The following is a 23,347-nucleotide window of genomic DNA, read 5'->3' on the forward strand; positions in this document are numbered from 1 at the left end:
AAACATTTAAAATTATGAAGGGAATAGATAGAATAGATGCGGGCAGGTTGTTTCCACTGGAGGGTGAAAGCAGAACTAGGGGACATAGCCTCAAAATAAGGGAAAGTAGATTTAGGACTGACTTTAGGAGGAACTTCTTCACCCAAAGGGTTGTGAATCTATGGAACTCCTTGCCCAGTGAAGCAGTTGAGGCTCCTTCATTACATGTTTTTAAGGTAAAGATAGATAGTTTTTTGAAGAATAAAGGGATTAAGGGTTATGGAGTTCAGGCCGGAAAGTGGAGCTGAGTCCACAAAAGATCAGCCATGATCTCATTGAATGGTGGAGCAGGCTCGAGGGGCCAGATGGCCTACTCCTGCTCCTAGTTCTTATGTTCTTATGAAAGGCCATTGTGCTGAGGAGCTCAAATAAATGGAGGGGATAATGAGTGGGGAGTGGAACACAGGATACGTTGATGATTTACTTATATATCTACCTGACCTGATATCTACAATTGGAGACATTATGAGACTATTAAAACCGCTTGGAGCCATCCCAGGCTATAAGTTAAATTTTGGAAAAAGTGAGTGCTTTTCAATTTCAACACTGAGGGAAGGACACAATACAGGCGAGATGCCGTTTCGGGCAGCAACCAACCCACTTTTGGTACTTGGGAATATAGGTGGCTCGAGTTTGGGCTTAGATTCATAAATTACATTTTACAAGCCTAACAGCAATGGTTAAGGAAGACTTACACAAGATGGGCTAGTCTGACCCTATTGTTTGCAGGCCAAGTGCAAATGGTAAAATTGATTTTTGTTTCTTTTTCAGTGTTTCCAAGTCTTATTTAAAGCGTTTTGCGTGGGGGTGAAAGGATTGATCTGTTTGTTTATATAAACTGGGAAGGTCCCTAGGTTTAGTAAATCATTGCTTTAGAGGGGGTGAATATTGGGTAGCCGAGCCCTGTCGAATCTTATGCATTATTACTGGCTGGTGAATGCCGAGAATGTTTGGTGCTGGGATACCAATAGCGCCGCAGAAATACTCAAAGAGCCCAGTTGTGGTTTCAACGCTGAAGATATGGAAGCAGTTTCACAAACTATTTAAGTGAAGGCCTGGGTCGAAACTGATGCTAGCCCGAGAAAACCATCCGTTTGAGCCAGCACAAATGGACGCTGGGTTCCAAGACTGGGAGGAAAAAGGTGTGACCACATTGAAAGACTTGTTTCTGGTAGGTCGTTTTGCAACATTTGAAGAATTGAGAGAGAAACATGAGCTCTCGAGGAGAGAGCCCTTTAGATACATGCAGATACAGGCTTTTGTAAAGAAGATCCTATTATTACCCCTTCTTCTTTGCTGGAAGAGGTGTTTCATAGGTTATTGCATAGGATTTACAGTGCAGAAGGAGGCCATTCAGCCCCTCGAGTCTGCACCGGCTCTTGGAAAGAGCACCCTACCCAAAGTCCACACCACCACCCTATCCCCATGAGCCAGTAAACCCCACCCAACACTGAGGGAAATTTTGGACACTATGGGCAATTTAGCATGCCAATCCACCTAACCTGCACATCTTTGGACTGTGGGAGGAAACCAGAGCACCAGAGGAAAACCACACACACACGGGGAGAATGTGCAGACTCCGCACAGACAGTGACCCAGCCGGGAATCGAACCTGGGACCCTGGAGCTGTGAAGCAATTGTGCTATCCACAATGCTACCGTGCTGTTGATGGTGTTGGGGATAGAAGGGGATTTATTTATGGGAAAATTATGGAAGCAGGGTCAGAAGCCCTGGATAGGGTGAAGGCCAATTGGGAGGAGTAATTATGGGAGATGTTGGAGGAAGGGCTGCGATGCAGAATTATACAGAGAGTAAATGCATCGACCTCAAGCGCGAGGTTGGCTCGAATGTAATTGAAGGTAGTTCACAGAACACATTTGACGAGGTCGAGAATGAGATGCCTGTTTGAAGGGGTTCAGGAGAATTTGTGAAAGGTGCGGGAGGGAGCCAGCCAATCATGTACATAAGTTTTGGTTGTGCCTGAAATGGAGGACATTCTGAAGATCCTTCTTTAGCCCCATCTCGACAGTGTTACAGTTGGACAGGGAACCCAGTCCCCAAGGGGCCATATTCAGGGCGTCGGACTTGCCGGAGCTCCAGACAAGGACGGGCGAAGATGTCTTAGCCTTTGCCTTGTCAGTGGCGAAGGAGGCGGATCTTATTGGGTTGAAGGTCAGCTTCTGTGCCCACTGCATCAGTAAGGCTGGGAGACTAAATGGAGTTTCTAAGCCTAGAGAGGGTTAGATTAAGCTTAAGGGGGAATAAGGAGGGTTTCGCAAGAGATGTCGACCAATCATATGTCACTTTAAGGAATTAGCGACGGTCAGCATCTAAAAGAGAGTTCGTTCGTTGATAATTTGTTGTCGGGTTGAGGGAGGGATTGTTAAATATTAGAACATAGAACAGGACAGCACAGTACAGGCCCTTCGGCCCACGGTTTTGTGCCAAACTTTTATCCTAATCTAAGATCAACCTAACCTACCCCCCTTCAATTTACTGCTGTCCATGTGCCTGTCTAAGAGTCGCTTAAATGTCCCTAATGACTCTGACTCCACCACCTCCGCAGGTAGTGCATTCCACGCACCCACCACTCTCTGTGGAAAGAACCTACCTCTGACATCTCCCCTATACCTTCCTCCAATCACCTTAAAATGATGTCCTCTCGTGACGCCATTTCCGCCCTGGAGAAAAGTCTCTGGCTATCCACTCTATCCATGCCTCTCATCACCTTGTAGACCTCTATCAATTCACCTCTCTTCCTTCTTCGCTCCAGTGAGAAAAGCCAAGCTCCCTATAAAGCAGCAGCAAAACCTCGTGGATCTAAAACCCAATCCCCCTGTTAATGAAAGCCAACACACCATACGCCTTCTCAACAACCCTATCAACCTGGGTAGCAACTTTGAGGGATCTATGTACTTGGACCCCAAGATCCCTCTGTTCCTCCACACTTCCAGGAATCCTGCCTTTAACCCTGTATTCAGCATTCAAATTTGACCTTCCAAAATGAATCACTTCATATTTATCTTGGTTGAACTCCATCTGCCACTTCTCAGCCCAGCTCTGCATCCTGTCAATGTCGTGTTGTAACCTGCAACAGCCCTCGACACAATTTTCGACCCCACCAACCTTTGTGTCATCGCAAACTTACTAACCCACCCTTCCACTTCCTTATCCAAGTAATTTATAAAAATCACAAAGTGCACAGGCCCCAGAACAGATCCCACTGGTCACCAACCTCCAGGCGGAATACTTTCCATCCACTACCATTCGCTGTCTTCTTTCAGCCAGCCAATTCTGTATCCAGATAACCAAATTTCCCTGTATACCATGCCCCCTAACTTTCTGAATGAGCCTACCATGGGGAACCTTACCGAATGCCTTACTGAAATCCATATACACTACATCCACTGCCCAACCTTCATCAATGTGTCTCATCATATCCTCAAAGAATTCAATGAGGCTTGTGAGGCATGACCTGCCCCTCACAAAGCCATGCTGACTATCTTTAATCAAACTATGTTTGTCTAAATAATCATAAATCCTATCTCTCAGGATCCTTGCCAGTATTTTACTCACCACAGACATAAAACTGACTGGTCTGTGATTTCCAGGGATTTACCTATTCCCGTTCTTGAACAGGGGAACAACATTTACCTCCCTCCAATCATCTGCTACTACTCCAGTGGAGAGTGAGGATGCAAAGATCATCACCATTGGTGCAGCAATCTCCTCCCTCACTTCCTGTAGTAACCTTGGGTATATCCAGTCTGGTCCAGGGGATTTATCTATCCTGATGCTTTTCAAAGTTTCCAGCACATCCTCCTTAATATCAACCTGTTTGAGCCTATTAACCTGGTTCACACTGTTCTCCTGAGGAACAAGGTCACTTTCTCTAGTGAATACTGAAGCAAAATATTCATTTAGGGCCTCCCCTATCTCCTCAGACTCCAGGCACAAATTCCCTCTACTATCCCTGATCAGCCCTACTCTCACTCTGATCACCCTCTTATTTCTCACATAAGTGTAGAACGCCTTGGGGTTTTCCCTAATCCTTTCCACTCGGGCTTCTAGCTCTCCTCTGTCCATTTTTGAGTTCTTCCTGGTTACCTTATAACCCTACTCCCCCGAGTTGGCCTATTTACATATTGAGTCAGGAATCCTTCCTGGACCCACCGGACAAAATCTACTCCATCCAAACCATTTGCACTAAGGAGGTTCCAGTCAACATTAGGGAAGTTGAAGTCACCCATGACAACAACTGTTACTTCTGCACCTTTCCAAGATCTGCCGCCCAATCTGTTCCTCCATCTGTCTGCTGCTATTAAGCGGTCTATATAAAACGCCCAATAAAATGACTGCTCATTTATTGGCCGGGATTCTCTGACCCTGGGCCTGGTCGGAGAATCCCAGGCGGGAGGCGCGAATCCCGCCCCGCCGCCAGCTTCCCGATTCTCCGGCATTGTTTTTCGGGTGCCGGTGGGATTCCCACCGCACCAGTGGGGGGTCGTTGATAGCCCCCCCCCCCCCCCCAGCAATTCACCATGCCCCGATGGGCCGAGTGGCCAACGAGTTTGGCCCAGTCCTGCCGGCGTGGATTACTCACCTCACACACGACGGGACCTGGAAGGTAAGTGTGTGGGGGCCGTCCTGGGGGGGGGATCCGACCCTTGGTGGGGGCTCCCATGGTGGCCTGGGCCGCGATTGGGGCCTACCTACCGATCGGCAGGCGGGCGGGTTCCATAGGGGCCTACTTTACTCCGTGCCGGGACGGCGCGGAGAAGGAAACCCCCTCGCATGTGCGAAAATACGGCGGCCGTTCCGCATATGCGCAACCTCGTTCCGCGGCCGGCTGGAGCTGCGGGAACCACTCTGGTGGCAACCTTCCCCAGAAAGTATCCCAATGATCTACATATCTGAAGCCTTCCCTCCTGCACCAGCCCTGTTGCCACGTGTTCAGCTGCACTCGCTCTCTGTTCCTGGCCTCACTAACACGTGGCACTGGTAGCAATTAGTTAAATAGGTGTAATATAAATTATGTAAAAAATTTTGAACAAGCTAATCAAATATTTATTTTTAAAAATCAAGAGATATTGTTGAGGACTCCAAGGAGCACACTCTCCTCACTTTAACCACTGGGCTTCCACCTCTGATGAGTTTTCTTGCCCCTGAAACAGGACAAATACAGGAGTGATGATGAAGCTCTCTTCGATATTAATGGGATTGTATGATTCTTTCAGTGTGACTATGCTATCCTGCTGTGCGACCAGGCTGATGTAAGAGCTCTGTCAATTTAGGCACAAATCCCCTGATAACTTTGCTCATTGACTGAGCATGGTGTGGCTTTGTTGTGTCCATTGCTGAGCCAACACCAGATGATCTGTTCTTTAAAACATACTTAAATTGTTTTTCTTGGAGTTGGATTTGCATCAGAGGCAAAGACTTTGCAAACAGAGTGAAAAGTGGCACTATCAAAGTTGGACAAAGTAAAAGCCTTGTCAGGAGTTAAATTGTCCCAAAATCAAGGTCAGTTAAAGACTCGGGTACAGTTTTTTACCTGGTAGATAATAAGCCTTGGATTTTTCTGGAAAAGACAAATGAAAACTTGAATCAATATTAAAGAGGATGAAGATTGTTTGAAAAATCCATGTTGAAAGAGCAGAAAGTAAAAATACAACTTCATTTTAGTCACAAAACTCTGTAATACAAACAGCTGATACCCCCTCATTAGAATGGCCAAACATTTGAGTAACAGAAAGTTAAGTTTGTGGATCTGGCTGGAGTGGCTGAAAGTACAAAACTTGTACATTTATGAAGCCCAGCAGCTGTAAATCTGTGGTTATGGTCAATGTTGTTGACTGTGAATTTCTGCTCCCCCATCACTGATTCCATGTCGTAATTTGGGCAGAAACTGGCAGTTGTACCAGAGAAATGGCACAAACTGTCATTTGCTTCTGACCTAAGTGTGAAATCATGAAAAAACATTACAAATAATGGAATTATTTCCCTATCAAAGGTCAGTGGACAGTAGATTGTCCAGTGGCAGTTTGAAAATCGCTAATTGTCACAAGTAGGCTTCAACCGAAGTTACTCTGAAAAGCCCCTAGTTGCCATATTCAGGCACCTGTTCAGGGAGGCTGGTATGAGAATTGAACCATGCTGCTGGCCTGCCTTGGTCTGCTCTCAAAGCCAGCGATTTAGCCCTGTGCAGTTTTACCACCAGATCTCAGGATGTAAACAATGTCCTTTCAGACCGTGCAGCCAACTGATGTGTCATGCAGGCACTCAGTTCATTACAATCATTGTGTTCACAAGAATGCACACTGGGCCAGGTGTCGGAAGTGCAATGATCCTTTGATATACAGGAATTCTGCATTCTCCAAGTGCTAGGAGGATAGTGTCAATTAAAACAAAAGATGTGCATTTATATGGCATCTATCATGACCAAGATGTCCCTCAGTACATAATATAGCCAATTTATGTATGGTCAGTCTGATAAACATCCGCATGATGATGACAAATTTTGTAATGTTTATTGAGGGGTACGTATTAATCTGGAAACTGAGAAAAACACCGCTGTAAAAGTACTCGGGGGCTCTTTCAATATCCGTGCACAAGGGCTCGAGGTCTCACTTAATCTCATATTCACAATCCAACACACATGACAGTGCAACATTCTCATAGTACAGAATTGGAATGACAAATTAGATGGTGGTATACAAGATCGAGAGTAAGATTTGAGCTTAAGGGAGGTGATTCTCCAATCCCACGCCGGGCCAGAGAAATTGCCGCAACCGCCCCACGGCGCCCCGACGCCGGCGCGCGATTCTCCGAGACACTGCAACAGCACAAGATCGTGACCTCTCCGTGGTCCAAAGTAGGTGTAGACCTTTTGAAAATGAAAATGAAAATCGCTTATTGTCACGAGTAGGCTTCAAATGAAGTTACTGTGAAAAGCCCCTAGTCGCCACATTCCGGCGCCTGTTCGGGGAGGCTGGGACGGGAATCGAACCGTGCTGCTGGCCTGCCTTGGTCTGCTTTCAAAGCCAGCGATTTAGCCCTGTGCTAAACAGCCCCACTACATACTCCTGGTCGACTACTTCTCCAGTTACCCAGAAGTGGTGAAACCGTCCGACCTCACAGCGAAGGCGGTCATCAAAGCCTGCAAAGAAACGTTCGCCAGGCACGGGATACCACTCACGGTAATGAGCGACAACGGGCCATGCTTTTACAGCCAGGAATGGTCTGATTTTGCACAGTCCTACAACTTCCGTCACGTTACCTCCAGACCCGTAATCATAGATTATCATAGAATTTACAGTGCAGAAGGAGGCCATTCGGCCCATCGAGTCTGCACCAGCTCTTGGAAAGAGCACCCTACCCAAGGTCAACACCTCCTCCCTATCCTCATAACCCAGTAACCCCACCCAACACTAAGGGCAATTTTGGACACTAAGGGAAACTTATCATGGCCAATCCACCTAACCTGCACATCTTTGGACTGTGGGAGGAAACCGGAGCACCCGGAGGAAACCCAAGCACACACGGAGAGGATGTGCAGACTCCACACAGACAGTGGCCTAAGCTGGAATCAAACCTGGGACCCTGGAGCTGTGAAGCAATTGTGCTACCCACAATGCTACCATGCTGCCCGGGAAGGCCGAGAAAGGGGTCCATATTGTCAAGCGGTTGCTGTGGAAAGCTGCAGACTCAGGCTCTGACTTCAACCTGGCACTGCTGGGATACAGGGCAACCCCACTGTCCACTGGGTTGTCTCCAGCACAGATGCTCATGAATCACACTCTGAGGACCACAGTTCCAGCCATCCATGTTCCAGACCTTGACCACCTCACGGTTTTACAAAAAATGCAGCAGTCCCGGCCCCAACAGAAGGCCACATATGATGCTCATGCCACGGATCTACCCGAACTGGCTCCAGCCGATCATGTTCGCGTCCAGTTGCCTGAGGGCGGCTGGTCAGCCACAGCTGTTGTTGTCAAACAAGTTGCCCCAAGGTCTTTCCTTGCCCGCATGGCTGATGGCTCCCTGCTACAGCACAACAGACGAGCATTGCGAAGAGTTCCACGCCCACCATGTGACCGCAGTGCTCCGCCGGCCAACATACTTCCTCCGGACGTACCCTGCCACGAGGCCACCGATCTGCCAGCGATCCTGCCGGCCCACGCGACCACCGCGATGGCAGCGATCCCACCTATCCACGTGCAGGCGGCTCCTGATCCACCTCTGCGGCGATCGACAAGAATTCGTCGCCGACCACAAAGACTGAATCTGTAGACTGAACTTATGTACATTTTGTGACTGGATTCATCGATTTAACCTTTGTAAATATTGCTACGTTTACCATGTATCTGCACTATCGACACCTTCCCATGTATTGTTCAAGCACCGTTTGTATATAGTCAGGCAGATATATATATACGTATACATACATCAGTATGTATTTAACTAAAAAAAAAGGGGAGAGATGTCATAATATCCACTCATGTATATAATGAGATGCAGACAGGCAGTGATTGACACATAGGATGACCAGTAAGCATACAACACAGTACAGCCAATCACCAGACAGGACACTACCACTATAAAGCCAGAGGACACTAGGTTTCCCGCTCTCTTGGGACCCAGCTACTGAGACAGTCAGAGTCCACGAGCTAGCAAGTGCAAACACCATGCGGTAGCTGGTAAGTCTGGTCAGGCTACTACTAGGTCTCCAGTCAGATCAGTATAGTGTTGACCCATAGCTGAATATGTATAGCAGTACTATAGTTGAATAAAACAGTGTTGGATCTTCTCCAGTGTTAGACGTCTGTTTCTAACTTCCCTGCATCGAGTGCAGTCCACATCGAACCAACCTGCCTAACACATCAGACCACTCTCAGGATGCAAACAGTGCCCATTCAGACAGTCCAGCTGACCTGTGTCATGCAGGAGGTCAGCTCATTTCAGCAATTGTTTGCTCAAGAATGCACACTGGGCCAGTGTTAGGAAGTATTCTGATCCTTTGAATTACAGGAATTTTCTTGGAAGATAATGTTAATTAAAATGAAAGACATACAATTTCAAGTTCAACAGACATCCTGTAGTACTTTAATGCCAATTAGGATGTTTGAAGTGCCAGCGCTTCTGTATTTTCGAAAAGAAATGCAACCAATTTGTACGCACAGCAAGTGCCGATGAACATGCCATGTTATGATGCCCAGATTATCTATTTTCCTAATATTTACTGGGATATGCATATTTACCAAAACATCAAGATTACCACTGTCGCTCCTTTCTGTAATAGCGCCAGGGGTTATTTAACGGTGACCCGCGAGGTCAGTGAGGGCCCATGCTTTAACATCTCATTTAAAAGACAGCACATCTGACAGTGCAGGTATCAGCAGATCGGTCAGAGAGGAATGTTGGTAAAAGTAGGTTGTTCACTCATGTTTGTTCCCTCAACACTTGGTGCAGACACATTCTTGCAGATATATCCTGCAGGTTTTGGCCATGAGCGCTGCTCCAGAGCCATTCTCTACCATGGACATTGAAGTCCTTCATCCAGTCCGCATTCAGTGCCTCTTCCAAGTGTGGCACAATAATTAGCACTGCTGTCTCACAGCATGAGGGACCCGGGATCAATTCTAGCCTTGGGTGACTGTGTGTAGTTTACATGTTCTCCCTGTGTCATCGTGGGTTTCCTCCGGGTGCCCTAGTTTCCACTCTCAGTCCAAATATGTACAGGTTAGGTGGACTGGCTGTGCTAAAATTGTCTTTTATGTCAGCAATGTGCAGGTTAGGTGAAGTTGTGGGGATAGGGAAGGTTAATGGGCCTTGGTAGGGTGCTCTTTCAGAGGGTCAGTGTAACCCGATGGGCTGAATGGCCTCCTTCAGCACTATAGAGATTCTATGGATTCTAAGGTTCAGAAAAGAGGATTACCATGGATTCATCAGCTGAGCAAGACTGGTACCTTAGGGTGGTTTCCTTATACATGTTTGGCCAAATGCCATGAGACTTCATGGGGTCCAGAGGCTTTGTTGAGGACACCAAGGAACCACACCTTCCAGACTTTAAACACTGTGCTGCCTCATCTGCTGCTTCTTCTTTCCTAAGGAAATGGACATACCGAGGAATGGCGATGGGATACTCTGGAATATTGGCTGGAGGTGATGATCCTGTGTGTGACTGTATGAGTATGTGACTAATCACATGGACCTGGGGCGGAATTCTCCGACCCCCCGCAGGGTCGGAGAATCGCCCGGGGCCGGCGTAGATCCCGCCCGCGCCGTGGCCGGAATTCTCCGGCACCCGGGACTCGGCGGGAGCGGGAATTGCGCCGTGCCGATCGGCGTGCCCCCCCGCGCCGATTGGCATGCCCCCCGCGGCGATTCTCCAGCCCGCGATGGGCCCAAGTCCCGCCGCTGACAGGCCTCTCCCGCCGACGTGGTTTCAACCACCTCTGGTGGCGGCGGGATTGGCGGCGCGAGCGGGCCCCTGGGGTCCTGGGGGGGGGCGCGGGGCGATCGGACCCTGGGGGGTGCTCCCACGGTGGCCTGGCCCGCGATCGGGGCCCACCGATCGGCGGGTGGGCCAGTGCCGTGGGGGCACTCTTTTTCTTCCGCCGCCGCCACGGCCTCCACCTACCGCACATGCGCCGGTGGTGACGTTAGTGGTCGCTGACGCACAGGTGCATGCGCAAACCGGCGAAGGCCTTTCGGCCAGCCGATACGCCGGCCGGCCGGCGACAAAGGCCGTTGGCGCTGGTTTTGGCACCAGTCGGCGTGGCGCCAACCACTCCGGCGCGGGCCTAGCCCCTAAAGGTGCGGAGAATTCCCCACTCCACTACGCCGAGACCCCCCTCCCCGCCGGGTAGGGGCGAATCCCGGCCCAGGTCTGTCAATTTTGGCACAAATTCCCAAATGGTAGTGAGAGGAATGGTACAGCATCAAGTGCGCTGGCTGTGGCTTTGTTGTGTCCATTGCTGATGCCAACGGCAGGTGAATTGACCTTTTCCTTCCTTATTTGACTTATTTGTCCTGGAATGGGATTTGAACTTATATTGTCTCAGAATCATAAGAACTGCAAACTGTTCGACAGCTGGCAGTGTAAAATTTGCATGTATTAAAACTCAGGCAGGAGGTTAAATATCAGTAAATCAAACGAGAGTGATCGAAAGATCACGTTGCACCTGAAAGGCCTCGCGCCTTGGTGCAACGTGGGCAATAGAAGCCGGGAGACAAGTTGCGATGTGAGTCTGGCCCATTGTGGACAGGATCATTTTTTGGCACATCTGTATATTAGAGCGAGACAGCTAGTCTCACTTTAATAGGCAGTTTTCCGAGTCACCAGAAGTGTTGGGATCTATCCCCTTTGCCTCGGAAAACTCAGGTGAGCACAGTTCAGTCCTGGGATCAGCAGTTGCATCAGGGACTCCAGAGATGGAAAGTCATTTTTAAATGGCACCTGATCTCTTGTTACACCGAGGAGTTCTGGCGAGTGGAGTTTCTCAATGCAGGTTTTGTGCGGCCTCTGTCATGCATTCCCTGCTGATGCCCACTATCGAACCGAGAGATGGGTTAAATAGCGGATTGCTTCTCGGCGCCGCGAAGTCCAGGAAACAAGCAGCTAAACGCGTTTGCTAAGGGACTTTGTTCCCATTTAGTTAAATCGCGCACAAGGTAACTGATCAGTGTGTATTTTTTTTACCTGGTGGATAATGGTCCTCAGGTTTTTCTGGAAAAGACAAATTAAAATTTGAATTAATATTAAAATGGATGAAGATTGTTTGACGTATCCGTGTTTAAACAGAAAGGAGAGAAACATAATTTTTGATACAAAATCGCGTGGCATTGTTTTGGACAGGATGGGGAGTTAATCTGAACAGTCCTGATTTTTCCTCTCACCGCCCTCCAGGAACAGAAAGTTTTGATCTGCTTCCTCTTTATAAGCGTTGCCTTGTTTCCCAAACCCTCAGTTTTGTTGCAGTCCAATTTTCTATTAATAACCCCACAGCGAAATTAAGATAGGCTGAACTCAGAGGTTAGTTTATTTGTACACACTTAAAACACAGGTGGGGGATCACTGTGTAGCCCCCTGTGTACTCATACAGTAAAGTGGGATAGAGGAATACAGATTTCTAGCACAAAGGCTACAAATAAATAAATGATTCTTTCATGTGTGTCCAGAATCAAAGTCTAAAGACATATTCCTTCACAGAGGTCAGCAGACTGATCGGATGCTGGAGAATTCACTTTTCCAGCAGAGTTGACTTCCACAATGAGATAGGCAGACAAAGATGAAGTCAGGCTTGTAGGAGTTGTTACAGATATTTAATTTCAACCTGTGGACTTGGGGCCAGATATTCTGCCTGCTCAGAGCTTCTTTGCTGGGGTGCTGTTTAGAGATGAAAAAATGGCAGACTGAGGCAGCTCTCCAAGGCAATATTACCGGTTCCACAAGCTAGAAGTTCATACCACACAATTCCCATCTCTTCACATTGTGCTTCACAAAAGGCGTATGTCAGTTAATGCCTCAATGAATAAGTCTTGAGCTTTTTGAGGTCCTTTGTGCAATCTGACAAATTGGCTCTGGTTGGCCAGGCCTGGCTTATAAAATGTGGCCTTTGTATACATGCCTTGAATTTGGTCTCTGCTGTCCAGAAAGGGTGGTTAGTATATCATCAGAGATAACAAAGTGTATGTTTCTGTGAAATATCCATGTAGTTCTTTCGCTCAGGGTCACACACAACATAACTACAGCAATTCTAAAAGATCAGTGTCCAGGGCCGGAATTGCACATGGGTTGGAGCGGAAATGGCTGTGATTGCTGGCCCTGCTCAAAATCAATTAAATGTCGCAGCATTATGCTGGCTGGTTACTTAAGTTCATCTAAGTTGTTATTGTTTTCCCCATTTGGGGCAGGTACAATAGCATCAGCATTTTCTTGGTCCAGTAGTTTGCCCCTCGAGAGAGAGAGAGATAAATTGTGAAGGGCACAGCAGCCAACGACACCCTGGTGGATACTGCAGGGCACCCCCAGATCAGTCCAGGCATCGGAACCTCAGCTTCAGCTAATCAAGAGTCCTCTCCACCACACCCCTTGTGGATACATAGCAGCAATTGTACCTCTCCTCGGCTTCTGTCTTCAGGTGCCTAAGTGCCATTAACCACCTTTCCAAAAGATAACCCCTGTCACCAAGCAAGCCAAAATCGAGGTGAGCTGGAGCTGTGAACAGCCCTGGCACTTGTCAGTGATACAGAATGTAGGCATTGTGGGAGCTGTCACAGTACCTTGCACAGGCTTGTAGAAACTGGGTCCTGTGGTCACAACCTATCTGAACATTCATGGAGTGAAGCTCCTTCCTGTTGACACATGCATGCAATCAATGGCATCCTGGATCTGGGGAAACCCTGCAATTGCAGCAAAGCCTCTGGCCCGCTCAGTCTGGCTGACTTGATCCACCCTGAAATGAATGTTCTCGCCCACCTGAAGAGAGAGCCAGTCACCAGCTTGACACAGCTGTGACAGAAATACTCTGTAAAGATAATCCAGAGTGCTGGAAGGATCCGGAAGGTTAAATATTTACTGTGATGGTGACCTTAAGAGCTATATGCAATAGATGTCCACCCACACAATTGGAGGCTACCTCTGACCAAATCATCTGGCAGGTGGTCATGACGACTTCCCTTGAAAGTCATAACGCCTTGCTGCACTAGACCTCGCTCATGTGAAGGTAGTTGGTTCACTGCCTATACACCTTGGCAGCTGGATAGTGATGTGTCATGCAATGGAATAGAAAGACATAAAACCCAATGATCAGTCAAGATGTCAAACAAGAAAATTTTCACGTGTGTCATGTTCCGTCCGATGATATCTATATAATAACAAGGTGGCAAGTCTTGACTTCATCGATGCCAAGGTTATTGCGTTCAGTAATCACTTCTCCAACAACATACCTGTGCCATCTGTATCCCCTTTATATAGTGCAGTCTATTAAACAATTAAAGCCTTAATTCAGACATAAGTATTAGGGGACATTAACGTTTTCCTGCCATGCAACAGATTCAAAGGGTTGAGTGTCCAACTCAGAATGGATCCCCGCCAAGCTGAGAAGAGGAGAATGAGAGATATACTTGGCTGGTTCAAAGATTGTGATGGAATGCAATTGTGCTGCTGCTGCTAGTGCACAGTGCCTCGTGGATGTCTTGTTTGACACTGCGTAATTTATACCAATTCTATTCCATTTAGTGTTGCGGAAGAGTCATATAAGATGATGAAGACATGCTCAGAGTCAGGACATTTGTCACATCAAGGGCTGAGCGATGGTTATGCCTAACATTACTATCATGGATAGAGGTATCAGCAACAGGGAGGTCGGTGAGGAATAGGCCAACTAGGTTTTTCACTCGTGCTTCGTCTTTCACTACCTGCAGACACAGCCTGCCAGATATCTCTTTCAGGATTTGGTTCGTATCTCTATTATTGATCCATCCTCTATATGAACATTGAAATATCCATCCAGGCTGCATTTTCTGCTTCTTCCTAGTGGTGTTCAATGGGGAGGAGCTCTGATTCATCGGCTGAGGGAGGTTGGTAGCTGGTAATCAGAGGATGGTACCCGTCTGGCCTGTTGACACTAGATTTCATTGGTTGCAGAGACTTTGTTGAGGACTCCAATGAAAATGCCCTCCTGACTTTCCAACACTGTGCGTCCATCTCAGGTGAGTCTCCCTGCCATTGCAAGCGAACACATCCAGGATTGCTGATGGAGCACTCTGGGGTTATGACTGGATGGTATAATTCTGTGAGTGTGACTGTCAGCCTGTCATGTAGCTGATCTTTAAAACAGCTCTGTCAGTTTTGGCACAATCCCCAGATGGTATTGAAACCACCTTTACAAAATTGACTGGGCTGTGTGTGGCTTTGTTGTGTCCATTGTCAAGGTCAATGCCAGAAGACCTGTCTTTTATTTCAGAGTCCCAGGTTTGATTCCCGGCTTGGGTCACTGTCTGTGTGGAGTCTGCACATTCTCCCTGTGTTTGTGTGGGTTTCCTCAGGGTACTCCGATTTCCTCCCAGAAGTCCCAAATGACGTGCTGTTAGGTAGATTGGACATTCTGAATTCTCCCTCCGTGTACCTGAACAGCCTCCGGAATGTGGCGACTAGGGTCGTTTCACAGGAACTTCATTGCAGTGTTAATGTAAGCCAACTTGTGACAATAAATATTATTATTATTATTAAAAGCCTGGGCAGGAGTCAGGAAATTGAAGGTCATCACTGAATAAAATGTAATTTTTTTACCTGCTGGATACTTTTTCTGAAAAAGAGGCTTTTCACAGTAACTTTATTGAAGCCTACTTGTGACAATGAGCGATTATTATTATTATTAACCCAGGAGTGGTTAGAGGTTACTTTGGGATATTGCCTCAAGGTGTGATTCTTTAATTGTGACTGTGTCATTCCATTGCATTCTACTTCATATCTGTATGTAAAGAACAGACAGGGATGGAAAACACAAACTAATTTTTGACTATTGTTATAACCTGCCTGGAAACTATTGTTGGGTTACCCCATGTTACTTTGATGAATATGAGTTGCCGGGAGTGGGGGGGGGTGTTTCAAAGTTTGGGTTTTGGTCAGTGTTATTTACCATATACATCCACGGTGCCACCACAGATTCCTTGCCATATTTTGGCAGAAACTGATAGTATTACCAGAGAAACAGCATAAACTGACATTTGATCCTGACCCAAGTGTGAAATTGGGAAAAACTGTGATGATTGGAGGATTTTAGGACTGTTGGCTTCTAAATATTGGGACAAGTTAAGAGTTAAAAGCCTGGAAATATAATGTGTTTGGCTGCAGTTATTAAAAAGGATTTTATTTTGCTTCTAGGAAGCAGCAGATGAAATTGACCAGAGGAATATTGGTTGAGGGGGTGGTAAGGGGTGTCCCTGGGGAGTGTTTTTTGCAGCCTGCAGAGATAATTTGTTTTTCAGCTTGGAGAGTTTAGGTCATTACTGGGTGGAGCCCAGAACGACAGATTGGCAGTGGGTTTGGAGAAGTGTGAGACAGAGAGGAACTGAATTCTGATTTTCCTGACTCTGAGTCCACAATTCTTTCCCAGTAGGACAGTTTAAAAAGAAAGAGTAATAATATTTTAAAGCAGAGCAGTCTTGTCTGACGACGAGAAAAAGGCTGAAACAAACTAGTTGAAGCAGCTACTTGAAGACATTCAGTCAGAATCAGCAGGGTTTCTAACAGGGGCCCAAATCTGTTCTACAAAGAAAGTATTACTTGCCCTGCTGATTTTTAAGGTGGATTGGGAGATGTATGTTTCTTTTATTGTTGTTTAATGGAAAATTGTATAGTAATGTTCAGGGTAAATTGTTCTTTTCGGTGTTGCAGTTAGAAAGTTGAATACAGTAGTGTATTAATAATAAAGTTTTATTTATAAAACCCTATTTTTTTCATGCAGTCACTCCTGGAGAGAATCATTCTTTTTTTATATATAAATTTAGAGTACCCAATTAATTTTTTCCAATTAAGGGGCAATTTAGCATGGCCAATCCACCTACCCTGCACATCTTTGGGTTGTGGGGGCGAAACCCACGCAAACATGGGGAGAATGTGCAAACTCCACACGGACAGTGACCCAGAACCGGGATCGAACCAGGGACCTCAGCGCCGTGAGGCAGCAGGGCTAACCCACTGCGCCACCGTGCTGCCCTGAGAGAATCATTCTTTTCGCACAGTCTTAACATAAACTAAAATATCGGGGCTTTGGTCCAGTATCCAAGCCAATGTTGGGGTCTGCACTGGGATCATAATAAAACCAATACAAATAATGTAATTATTTCCCGTTCAAGGATAAGTGGATCGTAGGTTATCCAGTGATGAAATCAGTGTCTATTTACAAGTCCAGCTGACCTATGTCAGGCAGGAGTTCAGCTCATTTCGATAATTGTGCAAGAAAATGCACACTGGACCAGATATGTCCAGGTCTGCTGCAGCTCTCCAAGTGCTAGAAGATAGTATGAATTAAAAAGAGAGATATCCATTTATGTGGCCTCTTTCTTGATCAATGGGTGTCGCACAGTGCTTTAATGCGAATTAACTGGTTGTAGCATCTGCAATTTTGTAATTTTAGAAAATGTACAGCCAATTTCAGCACAGCAACATTTCATAAACAGCCATGTAATATTGACCAGGTAATCTGTTTTTCTGATGTTTATTGAGCAATAATATGAAACAAGACAACAAGAATAACACTGCTGCTCTTTTCTATAAGTAGCAAGGTTATGTCGCGTTGACCAGTGAGGGCAGACAGGGCTGTATGTGGACAGGATCAGTGCACTGCAGAGGAGGAGGTGGCAGAGCCCACTGAGTTCATTTGGACAGGGCCACACATGGAGGTGGCTCTGAGGAGACACTACCAGGCACAGGTGTAGCAGTGGAGAACATGATATTTCCAGGTGACGGATATCCAGTGCCAGGTGATGTATCTCCCATGCTGGAGTCGATTGCATCTGTCTCAAGGGACAGTGGGTCACCCGTGGCAGATGATGCAGGACTTGGTGCCACATGGGCTGGGAAGTCCCCATTTTATGTGGCACCGGCTCATATGTGCAGCATATCCTAGTCTGCCGCTGAATATGTGTATAAGGAAGGTGACCGATGTGCCATTTGTGAGGGCTCTGCATTCCATCAACCTTGACCAGAACCAGATGAGCAAGGACACCAGGCGAATGGGCTTTACTCACATGGCTCGCCAGCCCTAAGTGCAGGGTTTCATAGACTGCATACACATGTCTCTGTATGAACCATAAGGAATTTCACCCCCTCATTGTGCAGATTGTCTACGTCCATGCGGTGCGCAGTTGTGTGCTGGTTTCCCAGGGTGTGTCCACGCTAACTACATTCTCCGACACTCACATATCTCGGCCGTCTTTGAGGGAGAGCAAGCTGACTGCTCCTTTCATGGGCAGTAGCACTGTAAAGGACAATGTGGAAGAATTTTTGTACACTGAGCAACAGCTGACACTGTCAAATTTGATACATTAAAAGCCTGGGCAAGAGTTAAGATGTCACACAATCAAAGTTAGTTGCGGATAAGCATGTAGTTTTTCTACCTGGTGGATAGTAATCCTTAGGTTTTCCTGGAAAAGGCAAGTTAAAATTTGAATCAATATTAAAGAGGATGAAGATTGTTTGAGTTAGCCACGTTTAAACAGCAGAAAGGAAAAATACAAAATCACTTTTGAAACAATACTGAGTCATTCAATCAGCAGATGCCCCCTTATCAGAATGTCTGAATATTTGAGTAACAGAAAGTGACATTTGTGGAACAGGCTAAAGTGGATGAATGCACTAATCTTGTACATTTATGAAGCACAGGAGCTGCTAAACTGAAACCGACTGGATGTCAATCTGGGCTAACATTGATTCTGATCACAATTGCAAACAAAATGTGTCAATTTGCACAGCACCCACTTGTTAGAATCTCTCACTGATTCAAATCTGCAGTGATGATCAATGTTATTGACTGTGAATTTCTGATCTCCCACTATTCATTGTTTGTAATTTTTGCAGAAACTGGCAGTGTGAACAGAGAAACGGTGAATACTGTCATTTGGTCCTGATGCAAGTACGAAATCATGACAAAAAGATGAAAAATAATGTAATTATTTCCCTCTCAAGAGTCAGCGGATGGTAGATTATCCAGTGGCAGAATAAGGTCACACCTCAGGGAGAATCCATGCCAAATTACAGTCCAGTTGACCTGTGTCAACTCTTTTCAATAACAGTGAACTTAATATTGCACATTGGGCCAGGTGAATCCCGCCCAATATATATAAACATTGCCTAGTTTTACCTGGTTGATAGTGTGGAAAAGCGTCTGCTGGATAAGAAGAAGAAAAACATTTCTCAATATTGAACAGAATGGAAATTGTCGCACAGGGGCTGTTTAGCTCAGGGCTAAATCGCTGGCTTTGAAAGCAGACCCAGCAGCACGGTTCAATTCCCATAACAGCCTTCCCGAACAGGCAGCGGAATGTGGCGACTAGGGGCTTTTCACAGTAACTTCATTGAAGCCTACTCGTGACAATAAGCAATTTTCATTTTCATTTCATGCACATGCTTAAAGAATAACTGGCAAAGACTAAGTGGCATTCTTACACAAAGACTACACAGTAGAATGACATAAAACCCACCGATCACTGCTGCCAATGTTAACAAGAGAGATTGTAGTGTGTGGATCAGGTTAAAGGGGCTATGATGATCCGACAGATGGTAATTGCCATACAAACCAATCCCGAAGGGAAACTTGAACCAGATATCACAACTGGGGTCACTGTCTGTGCGGAGTCTGCACGTTCTCCCTGTGTCTGTGTGGGTTTCCTCTGGGTGCTTCGGTTTCCTCCCACAGTCCAAAGATGTGCAGGTTAGGTGGACTGGCCATGCTAAATTGCCGTTAATGTCCAAAAAAAGGTTAGATGGGGTTACCAGCTTATGTGGATAGGGTGGATATGTGGGCTTAAATAGGGTGATCTTTCCATGACTCGATGGGACGAATGGCCGACTTCTGCATCGTAAATTCTATGATCTATAATCCTATATTATGGTTAGGTTGGATTGGTTTGGAGGTGATGTTATAATTATTTCACTTATATACGATTTTGATGTTTATTATTAACATATTTTGTTGTTTGTATTACATTAGGATTATACATAAAGGTTCAGGAAGGAACTGGGGGTAGGAAATTTGTATGTTTAAGAAGGGGGAGAAAAATAATAAAAATGAAATTTCTTACAAAAGAAAAAGTAGGGGAGAAGGGCAACGTGAAGTCACTTAAATTTGAGACTTTTATGTGGTCACCGTGTGGTTTCCTTCTACACGTTTGACCTAATGGCATGAAACTTTGAGAGATATTGTTGAGGACTCCAAGGAGCACACTCCCCTTACTTTAACCACTGTGCTTCCACCTCTGATGAGTTTTCTTGCCCCTGAAACAGGACAAATCCAGAAATGATGATGAAGCTCTCTTAAATATTAATGGGGTTGTATGATTCTTTCAGTGTGACTATGCCAGCCTGCTGTGCGGCCAACCTGTTGAGAGAGCTCTGTCAATTTTGGCACAAATCCCCTGATAACGGTGAGGCAAAATTTGCTCATTGACTGAGCATGGTGTGGCTTTGGTGTGTCCATTGCTGAGCCAACACCAGATGATCTGATTTTTTAAACATACTTAAATTGTTTTTCTTGGAGTTGGATTTGCATCGGAGGCAAAGACTTTGCAGAGTGAAAAGTGGCACTATCAAAGTTGGACAAAGTAAAAGCCTTGTCAGGAGTTAAATTGTCCCAAAATCAAGGTCAGTTACAGACTCGGGTACAGTTTTTTACCTGATAGATAATAGGCCTTAGATTTTTCTGGAAAAGACAAATGAAAACTTGAATCAATATTAAAGAGGACGAAGATTGTTTGACAAATCCATGTTGAAAGAGCAGAAAGTAAAAATACAACTTAATTTTTGTCACAAAACTCTGTAATACAAACAGCTGATACCCCCGCATTAGAATGGTCAAACATTTGAGTAAAAGAAAGTTAAGTTTGTGGATCTGGCTGGAATGGCTGAATGTACAAAACTTGTACATTTATGAAGCCCAGCAGCTGTAAATCTGTGGTTATGGTCAATGTTGTTGACTGTGAATTTCTGCTCCCCCACCACTGATTCCGTGTCGTAATTTGGGCAGAAACTGGCAGTTTTACCAGAGAAACAGCACAAACTGTCATTTGCTCCTAATCTAACTGTGAAATCATGACTAAAAATCACAAATAATCTAATTATTTGCCTCTCAAGAGTTAGTGGCCAGTAGATTATCTGGTGGCAGTATGGCACCAAATCTCAGGTGGAAACCGTGCCCACTTACAGTCCAGCTGACCTGCGCTATGCAGGAGATCAGTTTATTTCAGTAACTGTGTGCATAATAGTGCACATTGTGCCAGGTATAGGTAGCGTAATGATCCTTTCATAGCCAGAAATGTTATAATCTCCTCATACTTAGCATGCAGTGTGAATTAAAAAGAATGACTGTGGTATCTTTCATGACCATTAAACTGGCAGTGTTACCAGAGAAACAGTGTAAATTGTCACTTGCTCCAGATCTAAGTGTGAAATCATGAAAAAAACATTACAAATAGTGGAATTATTTCCTTCTCAAAGGTCAGTAGATGTTAGAGTAGGCAGTACAACACCAGGGGCGGAATTCACCATTAGTCGACGGCTAAATTGGGAAATGCGATTTGCCGGATAATAGCTTCCGACAGCAAAATCTTGGTCGACACCTATCTGACGCCAAATCGTGATTCCCCATCACCTCAGAAACGGCATCAATGCGTTTCACCCTGATCCAATATTTGCCAGAGTCTCTGCAATTCTCCGCCTCCGATGGGCCGAATCCTGATAGCGTGGTTCACTTGTTCTTTTAAAAATCGTGAAAACGGCGTGGTGGCTGCTGAGGGAGAGAGAGAGTGGGTATGGCAAGTGCCAAAAATGGCCATAGTGTGCTGACAGTTTTGTCGTTGGCCGATGAGCTTTTTTCCAGGGCTTGGAAGAGTAGTGAGGGGTGTCCAGGAGGTTGCCTGTGGGGACAGGGTAGACGGACACCGAGCACCATTGCCGCAGTTGGCAAGACAGCCATGCAGCTGCGCACACAGCTCACAGCTCAATCTGAACCTGGTGCCCTGGGTCATATAGGCGTACCCCCACGGAACCCCCTGTGTGACGTGTGGCCCCAATTGATCCATCAGCTGCATGGGCGCTTTCCACCTGAACCAGTGCAATCTTGTTGGCTGGGATAAGTGTGTGTGGGGATTGTAATGTGTATGAGCGGCTGCAGCTTGTCAGCCTCCCGAGTGTCAATGACGGACCCGGCGTATCCCGCACCATTTTTCAGTGAAATTGAGTGTGTTCCACATGGCACCAGTGGAGGAATCGGTCCAGGTGCGGTGCCAGTTTTTCTGTTGTAAAAGTCCACAGATTCTCCATTGGCGTCAACACTTAGGGCTGGGTCCACAGAGGGAGAATTCAGAATGTCCAAATTACCTAACAGCATGCCTTTCGGGACTTGTGGGAAGAAACCGGAGCACCCGGAGGAAACCCAAGCCAAAAATTGAACCTGGGACCCTGAAGCTGTGAGGCAACAGTGCTACCTACTGTGCTACCGTGCTGCCCTAGTCAGGAAATATATAGATATATATATATGTATCAATACAGATGAGCATTTTTTTTCCATCTAGCTGATAGTACTCAGTAGATTCCACTGCTTGAGAAGTACAAAACCTTTCTCAATATCAAACTTGATGGAGATTTGGAAAGGCTACATATTTTATTGCACAAATACTAGACAACAGGAAAGACTGATCAGTACTAGTCAGAGTGGATTTGAGAGAGTCAGTACAAGACCTGATCTCAGGTTGCAAACAGTGTTCATTCATACAATTCAGCTGACCTGTGTTATGAAGGAGGTCAGCTCATTTCAGCAATTGTTTGCTCAAGAATGCACACTAGGCCAGGTATAGGAAGTATAATGAATCTTTGGAATTCTCCAAGTGCTTAGAAGGTGGGTGAGATTCTCGGTCCCCCAGCCACGTGTTTCTTGGCAGTGTGCCAATCACTGGCAAAGGGATTCTATTTTCCCACTGCTTGTAAATGGGATTTCTCACTGTAACCACCCAACACGGCCGTGAAATCCGCTGGCGGGGATGTGCTGCAGCAGGAAAAGTGAATTGCACTGACCGGAGAATTCCGTCCAATGTTAATTAAAACAAAAGACATAGAGCGGGATTTCTTGACCTTGTCACACCAGCTTCGAATCATAGAATTATGGAATCCCTACAGTGCAGAAGGACGCCATTTGGCCCATTGAGTCTGCACCAACCCTCCAAAAAACACCCTAACCTGGGCCCACTAAACATCCCCAGAACCCCACCTTTGGACCCTAAGGGAAAATCTAGCATGGAAAATCCACCTAGTCTACACATCTTTTCACTGTGTGAGGAAACCGGAACACCAGGAGGAAACGCACACAGACACAGGGAGAACATGCAAACTCCACACAGACAGGCACATGACTGGCATTGAGAGGCACCCCACTAACAACTTGTGCCACCATGCTGCAAGGAGGCCATTGAATCTTTGAGAGGCCTCAAAGATTCACGATCTGGATCTCACCCTCGCTGTTCCTGTGCTGTACTTTTCTTTGTTCTTTGTTCAATGCGACGAGTTCAGGACCAATCACGCAGAAGC

At 46.1% G+C, this 23,347-nt stretch overlaps 1 protein-coding gene across 1 annotated transcript in view; it reads right to left on the reverse strand.

Moving 5' to 3' along the window:
- Nucleotides 1-5,159: 5,159 nt before the first annotated feature.
- The window catches only part of LOC119970925 (mucin-6-like), a 238,661-nt gene continuing 220,473 nt past the window's right edge, over nucleotides 5,160-23,347 (reverse strand). The window contains exons 34-39 of the mRNA XM_038806035.1: nucleotides 20,442-20,468; nucleotides 17,972-18,029; nucleotides 13,993-14,026; nucleotides 11,744-11,770; nucleotides 5,594-5,620; nucleotides 5,160-5,321 (exon numbers count right to left, since the gene is read on the reverse strand). Coding sequence (XP_038661963.1) covers nucleotides 5,160-5,321; nucleotides 5,594-5,620; nucleotides 11,744-11,770; nucleotides 13,993-14,026; nucleotides 17,972-18,029; nucleotides 20,442-20,468 — 335 coding nt within the window. The remainder of the gene's footprint in view (nucleotides 5,322-5,593; nucleotides 5,621-11,743; nucleotides 11,771-13,992; nucleotides 14,027-17,971; nucleotides 18,030-20,441; nucleotides 20,469-23,347) is intronic.

The sequence above is a fragment of the Scyliorhinus canicula genome, chromosome 9, assembly GCF_902713615.1.
Source record: "Scyliorhinus canicula chromosome 9, sScyCan1.1, whole genome shotgun sequence".
NCBI lineage: Eukaryota > Metazoa > Chordata > Chondrichthyes > Carcharhiniformes > Scyliorhinidae > Scyliorhinus > Scyliorhinus canicula.